Source organism: Tarenaya hassleriana, unplaced genomic scaffold, assembly GCF_000463585.1.
Source record: "Tarenaya hassleriana unplaced genomic scaffold, ASM46358v1 Cleome4, whole genome shotgun sequence".
NCBI lineage: Eukaryota > Viridiplantae > Streptophyta > Magnoliopsida > Brassicales > Cleomaceae > Tarenaya > Tarenaya hassleriana.
This window is the reverse complement of record NW_010966881.1, coordinates 1,051,818-1,074,020: the sequence shown is the minus strand read 5'-3', so window position 1 is coordinate 1,074,020 and position 22,203 is coordinate 1,051,818. Positions and strand designations below refer to the sequence as shown.

The 22,203-nt window shown below is 38.3% G+C and overlaps 3 protein-coding genes and 2 pseudogenes across 14 annotated transcripts; 4 read left to right on the top strand and 1 right to left on the bottom strand.

The window, feature by feature from the left end:
• The first annotated feature begins 93 nt into the window (after positions 1 to 93).
• Positions 94 to 2,701, top strand: LOC104823289 (mitochondrial inner membrane protease subunit 2). Of its 4 annotated transcripts, none has more exons than XM_010554800.1 (6): positions 94 to 313; positions 988 to 1,168; positions 1,256 to 1,328; positions 1,685 to 1,844; positions 2,039 to 2,119; positions 2,511 to 2,701. In XM_010554800.1, exons 2-5 carry the CDS (start codon positions 1,015 to 1,017, stop codon positions 2,114 to 2,116), a joined length of 465 nt encoding a protein of 154 aa, XP_010553102.1. In that variant the 5' UTR covers positions 94 to 313; positions 988 to 1,014; the 3' UTR covers positions 2,117 to 2,119; positions 2,511 to 2,701. The 4 variants fall into 4 exon arrangements, with proteins under 4 accessions (XP_010553102.1, XP_010553101.1, XP_010553100.1 ...); XM_010554799.1 differs by having other exon boundaries at positions 2,549 to 2,699; XM_010554798.1 differs by lacking the exon at positions 2,511 to 2,701 and having other exon boundaries at positions 2,039 to 2,311.
• Positions 2,702 to 3,930: 1,229 nt separating this feature from the next.
• LOC104823288 (putative serine/threonine-protein kinase) lies at positions 3,931 to 6,427 on the top strand. 6 transcript variants are annotated; one of them, XM_010554792.2, is made up of 7 exons: positions 3,931 to 4,233; positions 4,382 to 4,501; positions 4,686 to 4,826; positions 4,905 to 5,115; positions 5,202 to 5,439; positions 5,521 to 5,671; positions 5,833 to 6,427. In XM_010554792.2, the coding sequence occupies exons 2-7, from the start codon at positions 4,436 to 4,438 to the stop codon at positions 6,193 to 6,195; spliced, it is 1,170 nt and encodes a 389-aa protein (XP_010553094.1). In that variant the 5' UTR covers positions 3,931 to 4,233; positions 4,382 to 4,435; the 3' UTR covers positions 6,196 to 6,427. The 6 variants fall into 6 exon arrangements, with proteins under 6 accessions (XP_010553094.1, XP_010553095.1, XP_010553093.1 ...); XM_010554793.2 differs by having other exon boundaries at positions 4,369 to 4,462; positions 4,714 to 4,826; XM_010554791.2 differs by having other exon boundaries at positions 4,369 to 4,501.
• Positions 6,428 to 6,648: 221 nt separating this feature from the next.
• Positions 6,649 to 7,911, top strand: LOC104824515 (annotated as a pseudogene).
• A 1,641-nt stretch (positions 7,912 to 9,552) lies between these two features.
• On the bottom strand, positions 9,553 to 14,227 carry LOC104823287 (auxin transporter-like protein 1). 4 transcript variants are annotated; one of them, XM_010554788.2, is made up of 9 exons: positions 13,885 to 14,227; positions 13,418 to 13,652; positions 13,146 to 13,331; positions 12,902 to 13,014; positions 12,525 to 12,708; positions 12,339 to 12,436; positions 11,263 to 11,470; positions 10,849 to 11,106; positions 9,553 to 9,946 (listed from the first exon to the last, which is right to left on the bottom strand). In XM_010554788.2, exons 2-9 carry the CDS (start codon positions 13,604 to 13,606, stop codon positions 9,731 to 9,733), a joined length of 1,452 nt encoding a protein of 483 aa, XP_010553090.1. In that variant the 5' UTR covers positions 13,607 to 13,652; positions 13,885 to 14,227; the 3' UTR covers positions 9,553 to 9,730. The 4 variants fall into 4 exon arrangements, with proteins under 4 accessions (XP_010553090.1, XP_010553089.1, XP_010553091.1 ...); XM_010554787.1 differs by having other exon boundaries at positions 13,418 to 13,639; XM_010554789.2 differs by having other exon boundaries at positions 13,418 to 13,635.
• A 2,838-nt stretch (positions 14,228 to 17,065) lies between these two features.
• Positions 17,066 to 21,440, top strand: LOC104823285 (annotated as a pseudogene).
• Positions 21,441 to 22,203: the final 763 nt, after the last annotated feature.

Here is a 22,203-nt window from a genome sequence, read left to right as displayed (position 1 = left end):
GGTGTCGCCCCTGATGGAGCCCTAATTGATCTTTAGGTAATCTGCGGAAAGACCCAATAAATTTTGATCTTGTCTAAATACACCCCATAAATTTTTAGTTCATCCAATAATCTTTAAATCTTTCAAGTCTACCGGTGGCAACGCAGCTCCACTAACGGCGGAGCTGCGTAGGGTTCTTCTGTAATCTGCTGGGGATTCTGTGTAGGGTTTCGTCATCTAGGATTCTGATTTACTTGATCAGAGATTCAGCATCGAGAAAAGATTCAGCAGGCGTTTTTGTTTACTGGATTTCATCTCGTAGTTTGTCTTTCAGGTGATTTTCCTGCTCCGAATTGTATAATGAGGTATAAAATGGATCTAGGTTTTTGGGTTTGCATTTTGGCCGGAGATTCTCGTTCCGTGTTTTTGTGTCTGTATGCGCGAATTAGTAATCCTACTGCTGTTTTATCGTGAAGAGAGTCGAATCATGTTTCGGAGTGGTGTTCTTCATGGCGCTTTTCGTATCCGAGGAGAAACATGAAGGGAACTTTGGTCTCGGACCAATTGTCGGATTCTATACTATTCGTGACTTTTATTGGTTGTCTTGCTCTTACACAAACTGAAGAACCTCAGCTTCCTGTGAGGTTTCTTATCTTCGGATGGAGATTTTGGCTAGAAATTGTGTATTGAGCAACTTCTATATAAATGTTATTGGTTGCAATATATCAACGTCTTCATGCTTGCTCAGCAGAAAATTTTTTTGGATGACCAGAGAGTTTATTGGTGAAATAACTTTGATGGGTTTGTAGGGTTTGCTTGCTATTGACATGAATGAAAAGTTATGAATCAAATTAAAGGTCCTCTACATATAAACATCAACTTCCAGCACAACTTGCTGCAGATTACTTGAGGGTTGTTGTCACTGCGTTTTTGCACTATCCAGTTGCTTACAGCGGCATATATGTGAATGGCATTGTGATGTATTGCAGCCTTGTGGTTTTGGTGCAGATGAATCTATAGCTAACGGTTTCAGACATGGGAACACGGAATTTTTTATGGGATGTAGCAAAGAAGTCATTTACTGGAGGGATTATAGGGTTGACGATTTCAGATAGATGCTGTAGCGTTGTTCCAGTGAGAGGAGAATCCATGTCTCCAACATTCAATCCCCAGAGAAATTCTCGTATAGGTAATATGTTAGTCGAGAATGATAGAAAGTAGTTCCTGCTACTGTTGGTCAGTGTTTCTTTCTTAACAATTCTACTGGTCGGTGCAGATGATTATGTTCTTGTGGAAAAATTTTGCCTTACAAATTACAAGTTTGCACGTGGTGATGTGGTAGTGTTCTGGTAAGCTCCCCCTATAATTTCGTTCAGAGGCAACTCTAGTATGGATTTTACGAGCTGATAGTCTTGCATATATCATGGATGAAGGTTAAGACAAATCTATCAGTAAAATGCTTAACTTTTGCTAGTGTGCATGCATCTTACTTTATCCATAGTTCAATTGGGATTTCCAACTGGTTCTTTGACTATAAAAGATAATTATGCTCACATACATCAAATCCCCTAGGAGATAATCCAATTGAATACATGTTTGGTGGTATTCTGATGGAAATTCTTGATATATTTAAATTTGCTGAGATGATGAGAAGTTCAGAAAATTCAACGGGTTTCATCTAACGGTAGCTGCAATCTTGTGGCAGCTCTCCGACTCATTTCGGGGAAAGACATATAAAGAGGATTGTTGGATTGCCCGGCGAATGGATCGGGACTTCGCAGGATGTGATCAAAATCCCGGAAGGGCATTGTTGGGTAGAGGGAGATAACCATGCTTCAAGCTTTGACTCTAAGGCCTTTGGCCCCGTAAGTATGCTTATGCTATAGGTTTTCTGCATATTACACCCACTAGAATAGATGCGGTTTCATATTATAGTTTTGATTCATAATTCAAGAAAATGAAAAAAAAAAAAGGACAGAGAATCATAGTTAGTAGTAAGATTAAGGCTTTGTCCGAGTTTGAAAACATTGTTTTGATATTCCATAAAAATTGTTGGCAGATTCCATTGGGTTTAATTCAAGGAAGGGTCACTCACGTAGTGTGGCCTCCTCACAGAGTAGGCAAGATCAATGGATGAATGGTGAGAAGATTTCATTATTTTTTGTTTGTGGGTATGTCTGGAATTGATCGCTGAGTTCATCATCCTATGATTTAGGTATTGGCCTTGACAATATTGTGGCTAAAAGAAAAACCTCAAGTAATCATATGATGGAATATGACTATTTCCCAAGTGAATGGGTGTTGGTGAAATAAAATGTTTATTTAAAGTATTGATGGGAGCTTATTATATCTATAATCATTTCCAATTGTCCGTTATGCCCATATTATTATATATCACTAATGAACCTGACTGTATATTATATAGTCTCAGCAGGATATAAAATGAACCTTAGGATATATATCGTGTTTCTTTGATGATAGAACAAATCCTTGTGTGAGATTTGTGTTTGTTTCTTTACTTGCGGTACAAGTCGGAGGGTGACAGTGGCAAAGCTTTTTCAATGGTTAGGGCAAACAAGAAACCTGAGTCTTGTCTCACAATTCATGTGGAAACGCCTCCTCCCATTTCCAAATTTGTGCTTCAAACGCCTCATTTCTATGTGGACTCGAAGTGGAATATAATTTGTAATGTCAACTTTGATTATCTTTATTTTGTTTCAGTAATATATCATAATTATATAAATACGCTTCACATTGTTTAGCTTTGGCCGTGGTAATAATAATAATAATAATAACAATAATAATAATAATAATAATAATAATAACCGCGTGTTAACTTTTCTTACACACGAACTTATAAAAAAAAATCTAAATAAATACATAAATATTAAAATTTAAAAAAAATACACATTTTTTTAATTTCTTCATTAAAACTTGAACTTTTAAATAGTTTTTAAAAACTACCATATTATGGTGGTATGTAAGACTCATTTAAAATTTTATGGTTTAATTTTGTGACGCTTTTTAAAAATCATATAAAAGTTAATGATTTATTTTTATTATTTTTAAAAAGTTCAAGATTTAATATAGGTGTTAGAAAGAGTTATTTATTTAAAAAATTTAAATTCATATATTTATTTAAATTTTTTATAAATTTATATATTTATTTGAGAATTTTAAAATTCATATTTATTTAGGATTTTTTTTATCGTATATTAATATGATATTTTCCATAATAATAATAAGGTCAAAATACTGCACAGTAATTTGAACGGAGCAGGGAATTTGGACAGTTAAGGGATCGTGTGGTTTGACAATTGACAGCGAGCTTAATGTTAACATTTCACCTAACTAGTAAACTTAAATTAGAAAAAAAAATCTGATATATATATATAAATAAGAAAATCAGCGTATTTTTCTGGATTATTATCACACATCGAAAGGCGGCAGCTGGTTCGTTTGTTGTATCAATCATATACATAACTATTGGTGACAAATTAAAATTAGATTCTATTAATTCAAAAATTATTGCGCTGATCACTCCATAATCTTGTTGCTCGGAGAAATTAATTAACCAAAGAATATATATCCCAAGTGTACGGTTTCGGGATTCCGTTCGAAATTTTAGTGGTTCGGTTTGAAACAGTTTATTCGGTATTCTAAAATTTATATTAAATTAATTTCGTATATTATTCGGTTTGATCCGGGTTTAGTTTTGATACTGTTCGGTTTCAGATTTTATTTAAAAAAAATAGATTTTCTTAAAAAGAATGATTTTTCGAAAATTTTATAAAATTCGGTTCTGTTTCAAAAAATTCGATTTTATAAAAATATAAAAAATATGCTGTTCAAAAATTTAAAAATTTTAAATAGTATGATTCGAGAAAAATAAAAAGGTTTTCGGTTCGGCAGGCTTACTTAGAACCACCGAACCGAAACGTCCACAGTGTCCAACACTTTTAACGTCCTTCTCTGTCTCTCTCCGTTCATGAGCTCCTTTAAGGTATTTGTTTAGCTTTTGTTCGTTCTTGAATATTTATGAAGGGACCTCACGAAAAAGTTGAAAACTACCTGAAAGTAGAGGGAAACCCATCATTTGTTGTTCCTTGCTCAATAGTTTTTCGCTTGATTTTCCACAAAACCACTATCTTCTTCTCTTTCGAGCCCTACGGAAATTTCCCCACTTTCCAAAATCCGACTGAGAGTTGCCCTTCTGGAGACGGCACTTAAGACACGAAGAAATCGAGGAGACAGGTTAAATTCTGGGCGTTTCTGTGTTCATCAGCAGTTTCCAGTCGAAATTTCTCAACCCAATTTCGGGGTTTTCTCATTTTATCTTCTGGGTTCGAGTTCGTGGGTTCTGGTGCTGATCGAATTCACGTGGGGTAGGGGAATTTTCTAGGGTTTGTAATGCGCTGCAACTGTTTTGGAGTTCTTGACATGTGCAAAGGAAGTGATGGCCTTGGCCAGAGAGAGGCGCAAGGTATTCAATTTGATGAATGATGCTTATGGATTCTCTCTGGTAAATGATATTTTCAGTATTATATATAGAATTCAGGAAAATCTCGGATTAGGGTTCTGAAGAATAGCTAAGAAATCTATAGAATTCAGCCATGGCTGACCGTTTGACATGTTCATGACGTCTTGGAAGAAGTTTTTTTTATGTTTCTTGTCCTGTTTTTGTTGTGTGATCTCACAAGCTTCAGTTGTTTGCATCTGTGTGGATGGTTTTAGAGATTGTCACCAACAATGTGAGGGTGTTCTCATACAACTCGTTAAGATCTGCCACTGCTGATTTCCACCCTTCAAACAGAATCGGAGGAGGTGGCTATGGAGTTGTTTACAGGGTGAGAGAAGAAGATCTTCACATCCGCATTCATTGCCTTTTTTTTGTCGAAGGTTTCGATTCCGATTGAATTTCGCAGGGAGTCTTGAGGGATGGCACTCAAGTAGCTGTTAAATCCCTTTCAGCGGAATCTAAACAAGGAACGAGAGAATTCTTGACCGAGATTGACATGATATCAAACATTCATCACCCGAACCTTGTTGAACTCATTGGCTGCTGCGTTGAAGGGAACAAACGGATTCTTGTCTATGAATTCCTCGAGAAAAACAGCCTCTCTAGTGTCTTGCTCGGTACCCTTTATAATCTAATCATTCACAACCCAAAACTCTTCTTGTTAGACGGGTTTTAGGGTTTCTAATGTTTGTGGATGTTTTAGGTTCGAAGAGCAAATACATTCCGCTAGATTGGTCCAAAAGAGCAGCGATCTGTCTAGGCACGGCTTCGGGTCTAGCGTTTCTTCACGAGGAGGCAGAACCCCACATTGTACACCGAGACATAAAGGCGAGTAATATCCTTCTGGACAGAGAGTTTTCTCCCAAGATTGGAGATTTCGGTTTGGCAAAGCTTTTCCCAGACAATGTAACTCATGTCAGCACCCGGGTGGCGGGAACAGTGTAAGGATATCATCTTACGAAACCTTCTTCTGGTGTAACTAACTAGCTATGTTGCTACTGATAGAGTTAAGATTATTACAGGGGATACCTGGCCCCAGAATACGCTCGTTTAGGACAGTTGACGAAGAAAGCAGACGTTTATAGTTTCGGGGTGCTCGTCCTCGAGATAATAAGCGGTTGTAGCAGCAGCAAGGCAGCCTTTGGAGCCGAGTTCTTGGTTCTCGTCGAATGGGTATGCTATCTAAACTTTTCTTTTATCTGAAAACCGAGAACTAAGGACTGATTCTGACATTGTAGATATCTATATGAAACAATATGGTCATATACCACCGGATTATGGAAGTGATTTCATTCATCTTATGGAGACTAATACTCTCTCTCTCTCTCACTCAGGCGTGGAAGCTGAGAGAGGAAGGGAGGATGGGGGAGTTGATAGACGAGGAAATGAGCAACTGCCCAGAAGAGGAAGTGATAAGGTTCATAAAAGTGGGACTCTTCTGCACGCAAGCCGCCGCCCAAAAGAGACCAAACATGAACCAAGTGGTGGAAATGCTCTCCAGAAAAGACATTAACCTAAACGAGAGCGCACTGACCCAGCCCGGCGTCTACAGAGGCCGCCGCCGTGCCCGCAGCTCCCAGGAGGAGGAGAGTTCGTCGTCTAAAGGGAAAGCAGGTGGCGGTGGTCCTAATAACCACCGGTCGTCGTCCAACTCTGTTTTCAGCTTTGGCAGCATCACTCATATGGCTCCTAGATAGATGATTTCATCCCCTCTTTGATTCATTGCACCATACAATATATAATACTACTAGTTAGTACCTAGTTGTTGTTTATACACACACGTATGCGGTGTCTGTATTTTTTTTTTCCTTTTTTTTTTGGTATAGCATTTTGGCAATTTTCTGTTGTATTTTTTTTTAGTAGCTGTTCATAATTAATGATAAATAAAACTGCATTATATAGACGCAATACAGTTAGTTTTGTATTCTTCTTCTTTTGTTAGGTTTCTCATCTATATTGACATAAAATATGTGAGAAATTTTTAATAATGTTATGTAAATTAACATTTTTATATATAAACTAAGTATTCTCAATAGTTTAAAAAAGAAAAAGAAACTCGTAATTCAAAGAGAGAGAGAAAAAACGAATGGATAAATAAAAGATTTGACAAGTTAGGGACCCCATGAACTTTATAGCATTACATCATCAAAGCTTATGTCATCATGTTCACCGGTCCCTGAAAGGCCTTTGGAACTTTTCACAAACACATCGTTAATTCTTAGTCAAAACGATAAACTCGAGAAACCAGAGAGAGAGAGAGAATCTATTTCTCATGGATCATCATGACACAAGCAAGAAAATATCTGCCATGTTTGATCACCGGCGGCTAAACCGCTCGGGATCATCCCTCTTCACGGGTTTTGTCTTCACTTTGTTCATCTTTATCATCGTTATGGTGCTTAATTTATCGATTCAGTCGACAGATTTCTCGGAGGTGAAGATAGAAATCAAGACAGTTGTTCCATACTTACATCTCAGTTCAGAGAAGGAAAATGCAAACGCTGGCAGGTGATCACGCAGCAGACACAAGTGAAGCTTCCTCCTCGTATCCTGAACATCACAATGAACGAGCAACCGCTTCAGTTGATTGAGATTTTCAGGAAAAACAATTTGCCAGAAAAGTTCGACCGGCGAGTTACAGAGTTTATCAGTGATGGGTGCGAGGTCAACTTCATCATGACATGGATATCGCCTGCAGAGTTCTTCGGCAGGAGAGAACTCTTAGCCATTGAAAGCGTTTTCAAAGCTCATCCCCTTGGATGCTTGATGATCCTATCAGCAACCATGGATTCTCCTCAGGGCTACATAAATTTGAGACCTTTTCACGACCAGGGCTATAAAGTTCTTGCCATCACCCCCGACTTGCCTTTTCTTCTCAAGAACACGGTTGGTGAATCATGGCTCGCAGAGATGGAGACTGGGAAACGTGTTCCTGGTAAGATCTCCTTAGCTCAGAATCTGTCAAATTTACCGAGAGTCGCAGCTCTGTACAGATACGGAGGCGTTTACCTCGACACGGACACGATCGTTCTGAAAAGCTTTAAAGGGCTTAGGAAAGTGGTCGGGGCTCAGTCTCTTGCCCCATCGTCAAGAAACTGGACCAATTGAACAACGTTGTCCTAATATTCGACAAGAATCATCCCCTCCCGCTCAAATTCATAGAAGACTTTGCATTGACTTTCAACGGAAATATATGGGGCGCCTGCATTTATGGAACAAATTTAGCAAGAAACTCGAAATGGAAGAAGGCAGTGCCACAAGAAGATTGGTTTCAGTCTGAAACTTTCAGACAACTGCATCATTTGCAAATATGTGCAGAGGTGAAGACTGACAGAACAGAATCTGTCTGTGATAAATGGTGGGGAGCAAATTTTTTCCATCTCGGTCTCTGTATCATAGAATCGTTCGTTTGATCGTTAATTCCAGTGTGGATGACGCAAAAACAGGAACGATAACCTCGAATTTTAGATACATAAAAATCACAGAATGCAGAAGTTTCTACGGCTAGAGCACATGATCCCTAGATTTCCAAGCTTGAATCGCCCTCCATAAACCATCGATACTCACCGTTACGCTCTCCAAGAAACAACGTATGTAATTTATTCTCGATTCCTACTCCCCAGAGACGGAAGATTCGGAAGCTGAGAGGCGAATAGCAACATACCAGCACATGAGGAATCAGCTTCACCGGAAGAAGAACATCGACGAAACCATCTCCGAGGCGAAACTTTCATCTCACAACAAGAGTTCCGAAACGTAGACCAACAAAAGAAGAAGAAAACCTTCGAGTAACGATCCGAAGGGGGAGACGCGGAGGTAGGAGAACCGCCATAACCAAGCATCTGCACTGCACCTCCTGGCCTCCTGGAGAGAGGGAGGGATTCATTCAAATGTGGGGCTCTTTTTTACGGGTAAAACGGTGCGTATTGTCAAGAGTTGAGTTCGTTGTCGTCACTCATTTGGGCTTTTATTGGGCCTACTGAATTTTACTATTCCATTCCACTTTTATGGGCTTCTTATCACACAATTATGGAGCGGTTTGATGCCCATTTATAGATCTTTTTTCTAAATTCTATATTTATGCCAAACGTTTTCTGATTTAACCTTTTCTTCTTCTTTTTATACTTTTATAGATTTTTTCTGGGTAATCGGGTGTTTTGAACCAAGGTCTAGATCAATCTTGGGAGTGAGAGTATACTATGTGATTGAAATAACGTTATCCTATCCAAAATTGTGATTTGAACTCGGGACAGGACTAATTTGATAGAGTTATCTTCCAAAACGCGATAGTTTAGCTGGTAAGAGATGTGGTAAAAAAAATTTACGGGATATTTATTTGGATTTTTCTGATCCTTTTTAAAAGATGTAATTAGGTAAAAAGTTCCATAAAATTTTCGGATTGTTAAAAAAAAATCTGGATAGAGTTGTCAAATCTTAATAAACTTAAAAGCATTAAGAAAAATTAGTCACAATGCCTTTTACCGAACAAAGCAACAATGCGGTAAAAGATTCCACGCGAGGCCACTACGTACCTATCACGTTTAAATCTTCGATTCCTCGTGTTCTTACTTTCAATGCCACAATATACTTCCAGCTATTAATTACCATAATTCCATGTTAATTATATACATTGACTTTAATCTCATAGCTTTGAATATTCAATCAAAACGTCTCGCCAATCATGTATTATTTCCATCAACCGATATATTATATGCTTTTCTCCGTGTCTTCCACACACTTGAAAGGGATTGGTATGTAAATGTTATGCCTCTCTATCTCGGTTCAAATTAAGTTTATTGATTAAAAAAATACTCATTTTTTTAAAAAAAAAAATTAGTTTCGATTATTTTTTTTTATTCGATTTGGTTTATAAACTCGTTTTTTTAATTTGTAAACATCCGATTTTTATATTAATTTTGATTCGGTGGTTACGGTCTTAGTATAGTTTGGCTGTTCGATCATTGGCAAGTCTACAAATTAGGAACTGCATTTGTCCCCAAGTGTAAACATGGGCACGTGAACCAGCTCGCTCACCACGTGATGTCTCCAAGCTATACAACACAACAATTCTCCCCCCATTAACAATAAACAGCAAAAGGAACCATCATATCATATACGTTCAAATTGTAAACAACTAAATGAAATCATCAAACCCTAATACAAAACCACCCCATACATATGTATATATATGTATGTATGTATATATGTGAAACCAAGAGGAGGGTGGCTCAATCACGGGTGGTGGAGATGGGCGGGGGAGGGGGGAGGCTTGCACTGGTAACATTTGGCGAAGAGGCCGAAAGTGTCGATTTGCTTGATGAAATTGGTCATGCTCGCCCAGCCGCCGAACCCGAACCCCACCACCAGCACCCACACCACTATGAATGCGTTCAGTACGTAAACTCCGGCCCATCCCCCCATGAATAACGGCGGCTTCTCCGCCGCGTTCTGCCACATCACCGCCGGAAAACATACAGCCAAGAGTTAGATCCCATTGCATTCAAATTTTTTTTTAGTGTATAGAAATAATGCTTTGTTTGCGCATGCGAATAATGTTTTGGACCATTGGATATCGAAATTGACGAGGATACGGATAAAGATGTTTTCTAGGGTTATAAATGTGACATAACAAAAATTGTTAGGTGATGAATTTAAATGCGAAAAGTCAAGCCAGCTAATCTAAGGACAAGATTGGACTCACTCCATCCTTCAACATGTTTAGGTGCATAACTCAATGATTGGGACACACTACCTATCTATCATTTTCTCCCTCTCCCTCTCTCTCTCTCTCTCTCCTCAAATTACTATTATTTTTTCCCCAATCTTTTGGGTATTAATACCAAAAACCATCTAATCCGAAGCATAGGATAAAGTCCATAAATAACATACGTCCAAGAATCGGTGCACCAATGACGCCCTTTAGCAGCTATAGAGAAACATAAGCAATGATTTTCCCAACCTTTTTGTGAGCATAAAGACACCCTTAGCACATGTACACATCTATCTAGATCTAAGGTCATGATTAGGGACTAGTGCTTGAATTAAAATTACATGTTCTTTTCCATTCTAGACTATAAGTTTTTTTTTCCCTTCACCCCGATCCCGATATATGTTGGACCGAAACCTACCAACGTTACCCTTACAAGGTCCTTAGGAATGCTACAAATTTTAGGTAATTCCCGTATTTTACATTTTTCATATGCATAAACTTCACTATATATCTATAAACCAATGTAGGGTAAAGGTACTATTGTAATTAATATAATTAGATTTAACCTAGGATCCTCTATACATTAATATATAGCACTCTTAATTATATATATGAATAATAATTGCCGAATTCAAAGAACCTGGCGAGCGGAGGAGGAGCGGTAGGTGAGGATGTGGGCAAGGGAGGGGATGATATAGACGGTGAAGCTGACGAGGAGAGCCCCCACGGCCGAGTTGATGGGACCGAAGAATGGGAAAACGATGGCCAAAAACCATATCGGCACCACCACCGGTAGCCTCGCTAACGCCCTCATGCATATGCTCTTCGTCTCATGCATCCCTATCACTTTCTCCCACACAAAGTACAGCGGCGTACATGCGAACCCAAACGTTATAAACTGCATATATAACATATATATTAGATCACGTTTATTTATGAGATTAACTATATGAATCTCTCATTTCGTCCCAAATAAAGAATAATTACGTGAAAGGGTATCCAAACTTCCAAGTCATTCAACCTAAAACAAGAGCCTATATATATATGTTCAGACCTGGTGAATGAGCATGAGGATAACGGCGGCGTCACGGAAGCCGGTCTTGGGGAGGAGAGAGAAGGCGTTGGAATGGTTGAGGAGTTGGTCTCCGAACGCCCAGTAGACGGCGGAGGCTGACGGCAGCGTTAACGTGAACACGTACAGCGTCGCAAGCAAGTAAATGTACTTGAACTTCCTCGGCTTCCACATCGCATGCATTATTTCCCTGAAATCAATTTATTAATAATAATACATTCGATTGAACGAGGGTATAAATGTCTTTTCATAGCATCTTATCGTCGAGATTTGATGGAACTCGACCAGAATCCAGACTTTATGAATCAGATTTCTGCATCGGTTCTCTGGGTCCGACCAAAGATTGACCCTTCCGACCCGACAGTTCAAATTTCAGAAAAAATGATGCAAGTGATTGTACAGGATGATGACGAGCGTTTTCATATTCACCAGATTCAAACTCATATATTTGTTTGTGAAAACACGAGTCATTCTTTAGTAACCAGAAACCGGTTCGGTTTTGGTTTTTCCATAACCAAGAACCACAACAGAACAGACAATTACTTTAGATGGGTTGCCCATGAGTTTTCTTCGGATGCCAGAGAGAGCGAAAAAAAAAATTGAGTTTTAATAATTTATTTTTTTTGTATTATACATCTCTCATCTCAGACCAAAATAAAAGCGAAAATATTCTCTGGTAAATAATTTGACAGAATGATTTTGTCTGGTGTCCGGACACCCAAAAGTACCAGGCAAAAGCTGCAGATTGAAGCCGAGCAAAATCCAAACAAAAACAAAAGTGCAGAAAGAAAATCTTTTATGTTACCTCTTTCTATATAAAAGATAAAAACGTTCGTACGGCAGAAAGAAGACCACCTTTTATTTATTTTTTCTAGTATTTATTTCCAACTTGTATAATGACAAATTCAGAATGCTATAAATGTGTAATGGAAGGTATATAATATTCTGATCCTTCCAAAGTTCTAATAATTTTTATCTGATTATTTAAAATATTCTGCTTATTATACTATATATATATATATATATATATATAAGTATTAAGGGATGAAAAAACATACACAGTAACGGCGTGGCCACCGAAGGTGTAAAGGATGTTGGTGGCTCCCGTGAAGTAGAGAACCAGTTTGGTCGGACCAGAATGTATCACGCCCTCCACCTAAAAACCATATATTATTATTCCAGCAATAATTTTAATTTTATAGGATAATAGTAATAATTAAAAAATGCCACGTGGAATGGGAGACCTGGCCGTGGAGGAAGGAGGCGACGGCGAGGTACCAAGCAGTGTAGGTGGTCATGCCGAGGCCGAGGAACGACCAAATGCGGTAGTTGTGGAACGACGGTATGAACACCGTCGTCGCGCAGCACGCGCCGAATATGTAAGTCCATGTCCTTTTGTCCAACCTGTCGTTTATATAGTATATATTGCTGCTCTTCCACATTACACACAAACACCACCATGTCTTTACATTAATTACATGCGTTTGGGCCGACTTGTAACCAAACAAAAAAATCGAAATTAAAACTAACAATTAAGTCATTTGATGAGATGTAAAAATATTACACTAAACCGGACCAAACAAAAATTAAACCGGCATAACCGGAGATGTAAAAAGGTTACCTGGCACAAGCGATGAGCTGTATGACGGATCCAAATAACAAGAAGGTACAATTAAATGCGAGCCCTGCTGCCTTCCAATACGGACCCAGCAATCCATCAAGCACCTCGAACCACTTCCATATACACGTATACATATACATATATAATGTAAAAATACATTACAGTTTCGTCGAATAAATCAAGGGTGGTGTTTGAATATATATATATATATATAAATGAAAACTATATAGAAAGGGGTGTATACCTGAATGACATGGTTCTTGAAGGATTTGCCTTGTTTCTCCTGGCGAGCTCGATACTCGACGTAGAGAACGCTGATGAGATAAGCGGTCCAGCTCCCCATGAGACCGTAGAATATCTGAAGCAATATCCCCGATATCATCCCCAGCTGTGAGAATGAGTACGGCAGCGTCAACAGCACTTGCGCCACCTGCAGTTAACCCATCACCAGCACAGCTCTTTTCATGGATTCACGCAGTTCATATACACATATATGTATGTGTGTATATATAGTACCTGGTTGGAAGCGCAGCTGAACCAGGCGTCCCAGGCCGAGCCGCCGTGCCAGAGGAAGCTCTTCACGCTGAAGCCGCCGGCGCCGGCGGAGACATCCTCCGTCTCCTCTGCCTTTCCTCCGACGTCGTCTTCCGCCTCTCCTCCGCCGGAGACCACTATCGCCTCCTCCGCTTGCTGCTCCCTCGACATTTTCCCGCCGACCTTTCTCCGGACGCGTGCTGGCTGATCCGTACACCTCAAATGGTCAGGACACCCAAAAAAAAAAAACCCTCTGACTGTCAAGGAGAAATTTGGAAGAATCTGAGATACACCGATGGCAAACTATGGTGAACGAAACAGCAGCTTTTTCAAGAAAAAGAAATACCCTTTAACCCCACAAAAAAACAAAGAAGAAACAAGAAATGTGTTTCTTACGGTGAAATATGAAAGAAAAACCAGAACGAGACCGGGCTCGAGCCGTACTATACCTCTGTTTCTGAGAAGAAATGAACTTCTTGTTCTGTCTCGTTCTCTAATCTCAGAAGCCAAACACAGTGTCCGAAACTATACTATATATAGAGAGCGAGAGAGATGGAACAAGAGAGAGCGAGAGAGAATAGAAACGAGAGAGAGAGAAGATTGTGTGCTCTGTTCCGAGGGAGAGAGAGAGAGAATAAAGCTCTGAGATTGGAACAGAAACAGTGAACAACACTGTAACGCACTTCACTAATGAAATGCTGTATGTTTTAATGCCGCCGACTTTTCCTATAAATATGCTCAGACCACAGACAATACAACGAAACTCAGAGCCAGAGAGAGAGAGAGAGAGAGAGAGAGAGCATAAAAGCAGGAAGCTTTTGCGTCTCTTCTCTCTTTATCTTTTTACCTGCCTTCTGCGGTTCCACCATTTGGGACTTCCTCTGTAATTAATTCTATATATTACCATTGTTTAAAAGCCTTCCCCTTTTCTTTCCACCTCTGCCTTGGTTTTTAATGACGGATATCTTTGTTTATCAGACACAATTTAATACGATCATAAATTCATAAACTGTAACTATAAAATACTTGTTGTAAACAAAAAAATATTTTGATATATTTAGATACATATAATATATATACACACATGTGTGCGTATATATATGTCCAAAATTCACGGAGAAAACAGTGTATTAGTTGGCGGGTGTCACTTCCCCATGCGTAAAGTGAACTTGGGTTTTTACCTGTATAATAGAACTAATTTATATTGCTCCATGAATTCTCATGGTTTACGTTATTTTTCTTTTTAAATAAAATAAACAGTTAACCGTACTGTAATTATTTACAATTTATTTATTCCTTCTTATCTACCCAGCTTCAAAAATTTGAACGTTGATTTTTATTTTATTTCAACTTTTTTTTTTTTTGCCCTTTTCACATTACTATGAGTGAAGTCGGCTTGAGGTGAGCCAAGCCAAGCCGATATGCGCACTGCACTTACACGCGTTTAAAGCAAACCCACGCGCGTCATCAAGCCTTTGAACCCCACCTCCCGTTCGTATTCCTCTACGTTTCTCTTAAAGTGTTCTCCGTGCACTCGCCTTTTCTGGGCCGTCAGATCTGCTGACTTTGTTCGTTCTTTAACACGTTTATATATTTTCTGGGTAAAGGCGTATTTTTTAGCATTTAAAAAAAAACATGAGATCAGAAAGGTAAAGGCGTGTTTATATGAACATAATTTTAATTTAGGGATTTATTATCATTTTTTTTTTGCTTTGACATGGACCGTAGCTGCTCGAGATGAGATATTTTATGGGCTTTGGTGCGGTAGGCAACACGAAGAAGCTAATGGACCTCGATGCCGCTTTGGGTCTTTTCAATAGGGATCGAATACTGGAAGTGCTTTTCCATTTCTGCCCCTCGACTCTTTCCATTTTTTCATTATCAAGTCTTGAAAATTTGTTAAAAATATTGTGATTTTTTTTTAAGTATATGTAACAAGGCCATGTTTTTTTTTCATAAAAAAAATGAGTTAAAAGCATATTCTTTATTGCAAAGAATTGGGAAGAGAGAGAGAGAGAGAGATTATAAGATTTGGTGGGAGACAATTTATTGTATGGTTTATGAAATGAAATCCATTTGCGTTTGTGAGACCGACCATTCGTATTGTTGGTATGTCAACTCGTTGAAAGCATATAATTTTACATGATTATTGAAAAGACATTATAATTCTAAGAATTCACGATTATTGACATGATAGCTAAATATGAGGCCCATCTTTCACACACACCTTTACTTTATTCTATTCGATGTTCAACCTAAACATGTTTTAGAAAAATCATAATATTTTATTGAAATTGTAAATTTTTTTTAAAAAAAAAGCTGTAGCAATTTTTCTTAAATATGATATTTTGAGTAACATATATATATATATATATATTGTTTTAAAAAAAGAAAATAAAAAAAAAAAGAAAATAAAAACGAAGCAGAGAATACTCGATAAAACAATACAAATTCAACACCAAGTTATAAGAAATTTATTAAAAAATGGTTCCGAAATTAACTTACATGAAAAACAAACAAATTTACGTTTTCTCAAATTGGTATATCTCTTAATTAAGCATTTTATGTGGACAAACAATATAAATTAGGATTTTTTTTCCCCCAAATAGTTGTGCATTGCTTAAGAAATAATTGCATTGCATATAAATTAAATCCAAAAAAAATTGTTTTTAATTAATGCTATCGGTATCATTGGAATATATTAAAGGTTTTCCTCAGTCAAATTGCGGGCCAAGGCACCGAGATATAGACGGAAATAGCCTTTATTATGCATCTTACAAAGAAGATATTGCAACGAATTGCCCTTAGTGACCCTTCAACTTGTCCTACGGCCATGGCGCATTTAGTTGCACTTCCCATCTCATTTGAAACTAGGAATATCTTAAACCTAACCGATTATTCAATTTAATTTGAATAGAATATCAAAATACATTCGAATAATTTATTCATCCCATATATCTATAATGGATTCTAAACATGTATTAAGTTGAAATATTGCAGATTTTAAAAATAAAATCTATAGTTTATGCTCTATCTAAATATGTGGGGCTATACAAGATTTTGATGGATATACTTGTATGCTAAATTAAAACGTATGTATGTAACATTATAATAATGTTTGTAAACTCAACAAGCATTGTGTCATTGTTTTGGTCAAAAGAGATTGGGCAAGACCTAGAAAGAGAGTTTATGATTTTGGAATATTGAGATTAACCCATTGGCTAGAGGGAGAGAGGGTTCCATGATTGGTTATAAGTGACAGAACACGATTTTAAAGCATTTTCTTTAACAAGATTGGAACCCAATGCTTCGAGGGATGTTGTTGGCCCAAATTTCATATCTCTCAACCTAATTAATTACACACGCATTTATCCATATATATATATATATATATTGTAATAAACTGGAAAAGGACAGTGATGCAAAAGTTTAGTGGTACGGTTCCCCCGTAGAATTTTATTATATGGTTTTTTTTTTTATGTTAAAGATGTTAAAAGACGAGACTTTTGTAATGGGCTATTTTGAGTAATTTGAAAATCGGCCCATTTTGATTTGTAACGTAATGGCAAGGGGCATAATGATCCAGTGAAGACAATTGGGTGTAAGCCCATTGTTGTTTGCGACGTCATCAGAAGCCATCGCGCGCCATCTATGGCGCATCATGGAGAAGAGTGTTCACGATCACGGCTAGGGCGTGAAGCTCAACGTTGCCGGCCAGTTATTCGAGACCACCGCTTCGACGATCCCATCTTCGTTCCCGAACTCTCTCCTTGCTGCATCGACCGTGACCCGGAGATTTTCTCCGTCGTCCTCAGAGAGAGGGGTGATTGCAGAAGATCGAAGGCGGCGATGATAGGTTGTTTATTTCCCGGGAAAATGTGGAGGGGATTGAAGTCTGGGAGAGTTCGAATAGCTGGGTGTGATTTCTGCTGATTGTATTTTCAACTTTTTTTTGAGGATTCGAGTGGGGACAGAAGTGCGTGGAAGCTCTTTGAATTGCTGCTATTGGTGTTCATAGGGTGTGCTTGTTCCCTGTTGAGAGGGAGCCAAAATGTGAAAAAAGACGTGAATAATCTTCCAGGCGCGTGGCACCAGCTGCTAGTTTTCTCGGGAAAACGCCTGAAACTGAGAAAACCTCAACCAAGATTCTTCTCTTCCGTTTTCCAAAAAAAAAAAGATTCTTCTCTTCCCTTATTTTTGTCAACGCATAGCTTTGATCCCGTGAATCGAACTAAAGTTAGCACGGGCTCATCAAGCAATTCATTGGCAGCCTAATTTGTTCCCAGAACGTTAGGGCACACAAGGAGAAAAAAATTCGAAATCCCTCGATTTCTTTTTCATCTTCTGCTGATTCGCGCGAAGTCATCCTTCCCCGTTTCATCTCTTCTCTTTCTGAGCGTTAATTTGGTCCCTTTCTCTCTAAAAGAACAACAATAATTTCATCAGTTATGAATGCATGTTCGATGCCATCCACTGTTCGGGGAAATGCTTCACAGACACCACCCTTGTCGTCTAAGTTGCCTTTGCCTGCCCTTCAGTTTTTATTTTCTTACTGTTCATGTTTAGACACATATGATTGCCATTTGTCGCAACCCAGATTTTGTTCTCATTGCCTGCGTTGTCTGATCGCTGCAGTAAACTAGATGTCGTCTCTGAGGGAGAAATGGGAAAAGCTTCGCGGGACAAAAGGGTATAAGCTTCGACTGCATTTTCATGTTTGTGGTGCACAATAGTCTCTGGGTCCTTCTGCTGTGACCGTTTGTTTGCAGGATATCTACTATCGATAAGCCAAACAAGAGGGTTGGCGCGCCAGAAGTGCGTTTAAGCTTCTTCAGATAAATGAGGAATTCAACATCTTTGAAGGTTTATCGTTGAATCCCATTTCGGTTTCCTTTCCATGGAGATGATCTCTCATGAACCATCATCTCTACTCAAGACACCAAGTCCAAACTCATGATGAGCCTTTACTAGTTTAGCTATGGATTCTCTGCTTTTAAGCAAAGTGTTTTGGCCGTTCCATATTCTGCGTAGAAGAATCGTTATGCGAAAATTCATGGTCCTGTTCTTCGAAACGATATGCAGGAGTGAAACGGGTGGTGGATTTATGTGCTGCACCCGGTAGCTGGAGTCATGTATGCATTATTGGTTGAATTTTTTTTCATATCGAGTGTTTAAGCAGATCGAATCATCAAAATGAATTTGTACGTGTGAGGTGCTTGGAACCATTATACTGAAAAGAGCTATGCATTTGTTGTCCCTATGCAGCTTGACTTGACACCTTGCTGCTTTCCGATTTGCAGGTCCTGGGTCGTAAATTATATATCTCCCAGTCAAGTCTTTGCCTGAGTCGAAGTAAGTTTCTTGTAGTTTAATATGGTTTGGGCTCGTGATGAAGAATTCGTGGAATTATCATCACTCATTTTCTTTTTGAGCCTGATTTTTCCGCATGATTGTGTATGCAGTCATAAGTATGGCTCTTATCATGTTCTCTGTGTATTGGTTAGCACTGAAAATCTTCATTGCATGAATGACAGTATTCAGGTGCTTTTATTTATTTTTATTGCGATCTTTCCACACTTCTTGACAGAGCCAAACCTTTCTTGTTGCTTCTGAAATACTGCATTGGCAGTGTCGTCAAACCAATTAATTATTTGCAGGGACAGTGGTCTTCCTCTTATAGTTGCCCTTGATGTGCAGCCCATGGATCCAACAGAAGGTGTCATTCAGGTCCAAGGGGACATAACTAATGCACAGACTGCGGAAGTGGTGAGAATTCTCAAACCTGTTCTTGTGGAAGCAATCCATTCCCTGCTCAACACCTCTTCTTTCTTCCCCTTTAAATTCCGGAGCATCTTTCCGTATTTTTCCCAGTGCATTTGTGGGGAATTTGTAGTTGCAAACGGTAGAATGACATTATGTGTTTCGTCTTGCATGGAGCTCGTGTTTGTATCAGCGTTTAACTGTTATTCTTTGGCATTTTTCAAGGTCATTAGACACTTTGGTGGTTGCACGGCTGACCTGGTTGTTTGTGATGGTGCTCCGGATGGTAAAACAGTAAATACAGTTTCTTTTCAACTTGCTTACTTCTGTTTCACGGTTCTGTTGTTTATCTTTTATGCTATCAACATAATGTTTTTGCATTTTGGTTTGCAGTTACCTGTTTGCATGACATGAATGGATTTGTCCAATCTCAACTCATTCTTGCAGTAAGTTGCATAGTTTCCACTCATGACTTTGATCGAGTTCGAGTATCTCCCATGCCATGCTTGATAAAAAGAAAACCATTACTATTTCCCATAAGGTTTCGGTTCATCGATAATGACAATAAAAACACTCCATTTTTTTTTGCAGCGCTTAACAATTGTTACCCACATTCTTAGAGAAGGCGGCAAATTGACTGCAAAGATATTCCGTGTCTCTTATACTGCCAGGTAAGTTTGTATTATCTGCTGAAAATTCCGATTTTGTGCCCTTTTCGCCTTACGCTCTAGTTGTCCATCTGCGATTGTGTTAAAGACCCTGGAGGATGTTTCTATACGAAAGGTCTCCCTCCTGTGCTTTTAGATCCCAGAAAGTGTTAACTATTATTAGATGGGTAAAAAGTTAGTACTAATGCCAACAGCTGTTGACATGGAACCTCTTGATTGTTACGATTTCTGATGGTAAATGCATCATATATTTCTGCAGCTGCAGTTATTTTTCCAACAGTAACTTCTGTAAAACCAAAAAGCAGCCGCAATTCTGGCATAGGTAAGAGCAACTTTCACATGTACATATGATTACTCACTTGAGTTTTCCCCCCCATGCCAAGCTATGATATGTGCTTTCCGTCTGAAACCCTGATCTCCTCCTTTCTGTTTTATAGAGGCTTTTGCGGTCTGTGAAAATTATTCCCCTCCGGAAGGATTTAATCCGAGCGATTTGCATCGTCTCTTGGAGATGGTGGGAAGCCCTTCAGGTGGAAGTCAACTCGGTAAGTCTCCGACTTTCCTCACCATTTTCATGCTTCACCAGTAGGAGGATTATTACCTCTTATGAACAACTTCACAGTCTCCATGAATTGGATTGCTTCCCTTTTTTTTTAATCCCATTCTATCTATGAGCAATGTTCGCTTGTATATATTGAGATTTAAGTTTTTACCCTTAAAAAATGGGTAGAAAAAACACTATATCAGTTCCTCAGTTATCCTTTAATGCATGAATCTTTGACCTAAACATTCGATTTTGTCTCGCAAGTATTATACTTTAGTCTTCAGGTAGGATATCCCATCTTTAAGGAACTCAATCTTTCAACAAGTTTCCCACTGCAGTGCAGACAAGGTAACAAGTGCATTGTTCAGTGGTACGCTTCCGTATCCCTTCTCAACGTACTCATCCAAATGTTCTCTCTTTTGTGAAATGCCCATGATTTGTTGCTTATTCCAGAAAGAAAAGGAATCTGCTTTATATTTAGATCCGTTATACTGCGGCATATGCATTGCGTGTATAGTAAGTACCCCATGCTTGCCCATACATTTTCGGTATCCGAAAATCATTTTTTGTTGCTCTCTGAAACCCTAGTTTGGTTCAAATCTAAACCAAATTGCCATTTTATTATCTTTTACCGAACAGATTGCAGAAGTGGGTGGCTTGAAGGACCGAACAAGGTGTATATCCCCTTTTTGGCATGCGGGGACCTGTCGGGGTATGATTCAGACCAGTCCTACCCGCTCCCGGACCGGTCGTACCAGTGCCTGGACCCGGTCCACCTCCCACCGCACCTCCTTACAGACGAGCCCTTCACCTCAAGAAAAGAACCAAGGTAGCGTCCTACACTCTTGACCTCACCCAAAAGCTTTTTCCCCTCGGATTCTTGGCTACCCATTTATTATTTATACACACCCCCCTTTTCTCTTTTTCATGGTCATGGTCATGGTCATGGTCCTACAAGATTTTATACATCATCATCATCATCCTATGTTTGTCATGATGAGAAATGAATATAGTATTTTGTCGGATTTTTCCACCCATTGTGTTTATTAGGAATTTTTTTTTTTTTGAGAAAATTTTGTGCCTATTAAATTAAGAAAATGTTAGTAAAAAACGGGTGAAATTTGCAGCTACTTGTTGTAGTGCGATGTATGTCCACATTCCCATACAAATGCATCGTGATGGAAAATTATTCGATTTTGAAGTTTTGCAATCCTTCAACCACCGACCACATCCATCAAAATCCAACCACAAATTTCAAAATACAGACATGGATTGTCTATGTATGAGATTTTGAACAAACTTGGCCGTTGCTAACGTACACATTTTTATTGAGATTCATGGACCTACAAATTTAAAGCATCTCCATGTTTGTTATGATGAAGCCAAACAAACATCTTATATATATATATATATATAAAATTTTTCTTGCATTTGAATAAAAGAGTTTTCATGGGTCAAAAGGATGAAACCAAGTGGGGAATATATAATTCCATGAGCTTTATCGTCTGTGCTCCTTTGATAATGACCCTTCCTTTGAATCCTTGGACCTCTTGTTCTAAAGCCTGCCCCTTCCTTTTTTTAAAAAATAATAATAATATTATTATTATTATTATACATAATCCCATTATTATTTTTTAAATTATAACCCCTAATTTCATATAAAAATATAATTCTTAACACATTAAAAAAACAAAGAGAAAGCATATTAATATATGTAATTCTATACTATAAATCGATCACGATACTTTATATATATATATATATATATATATATATATATATATATATATTTTGTA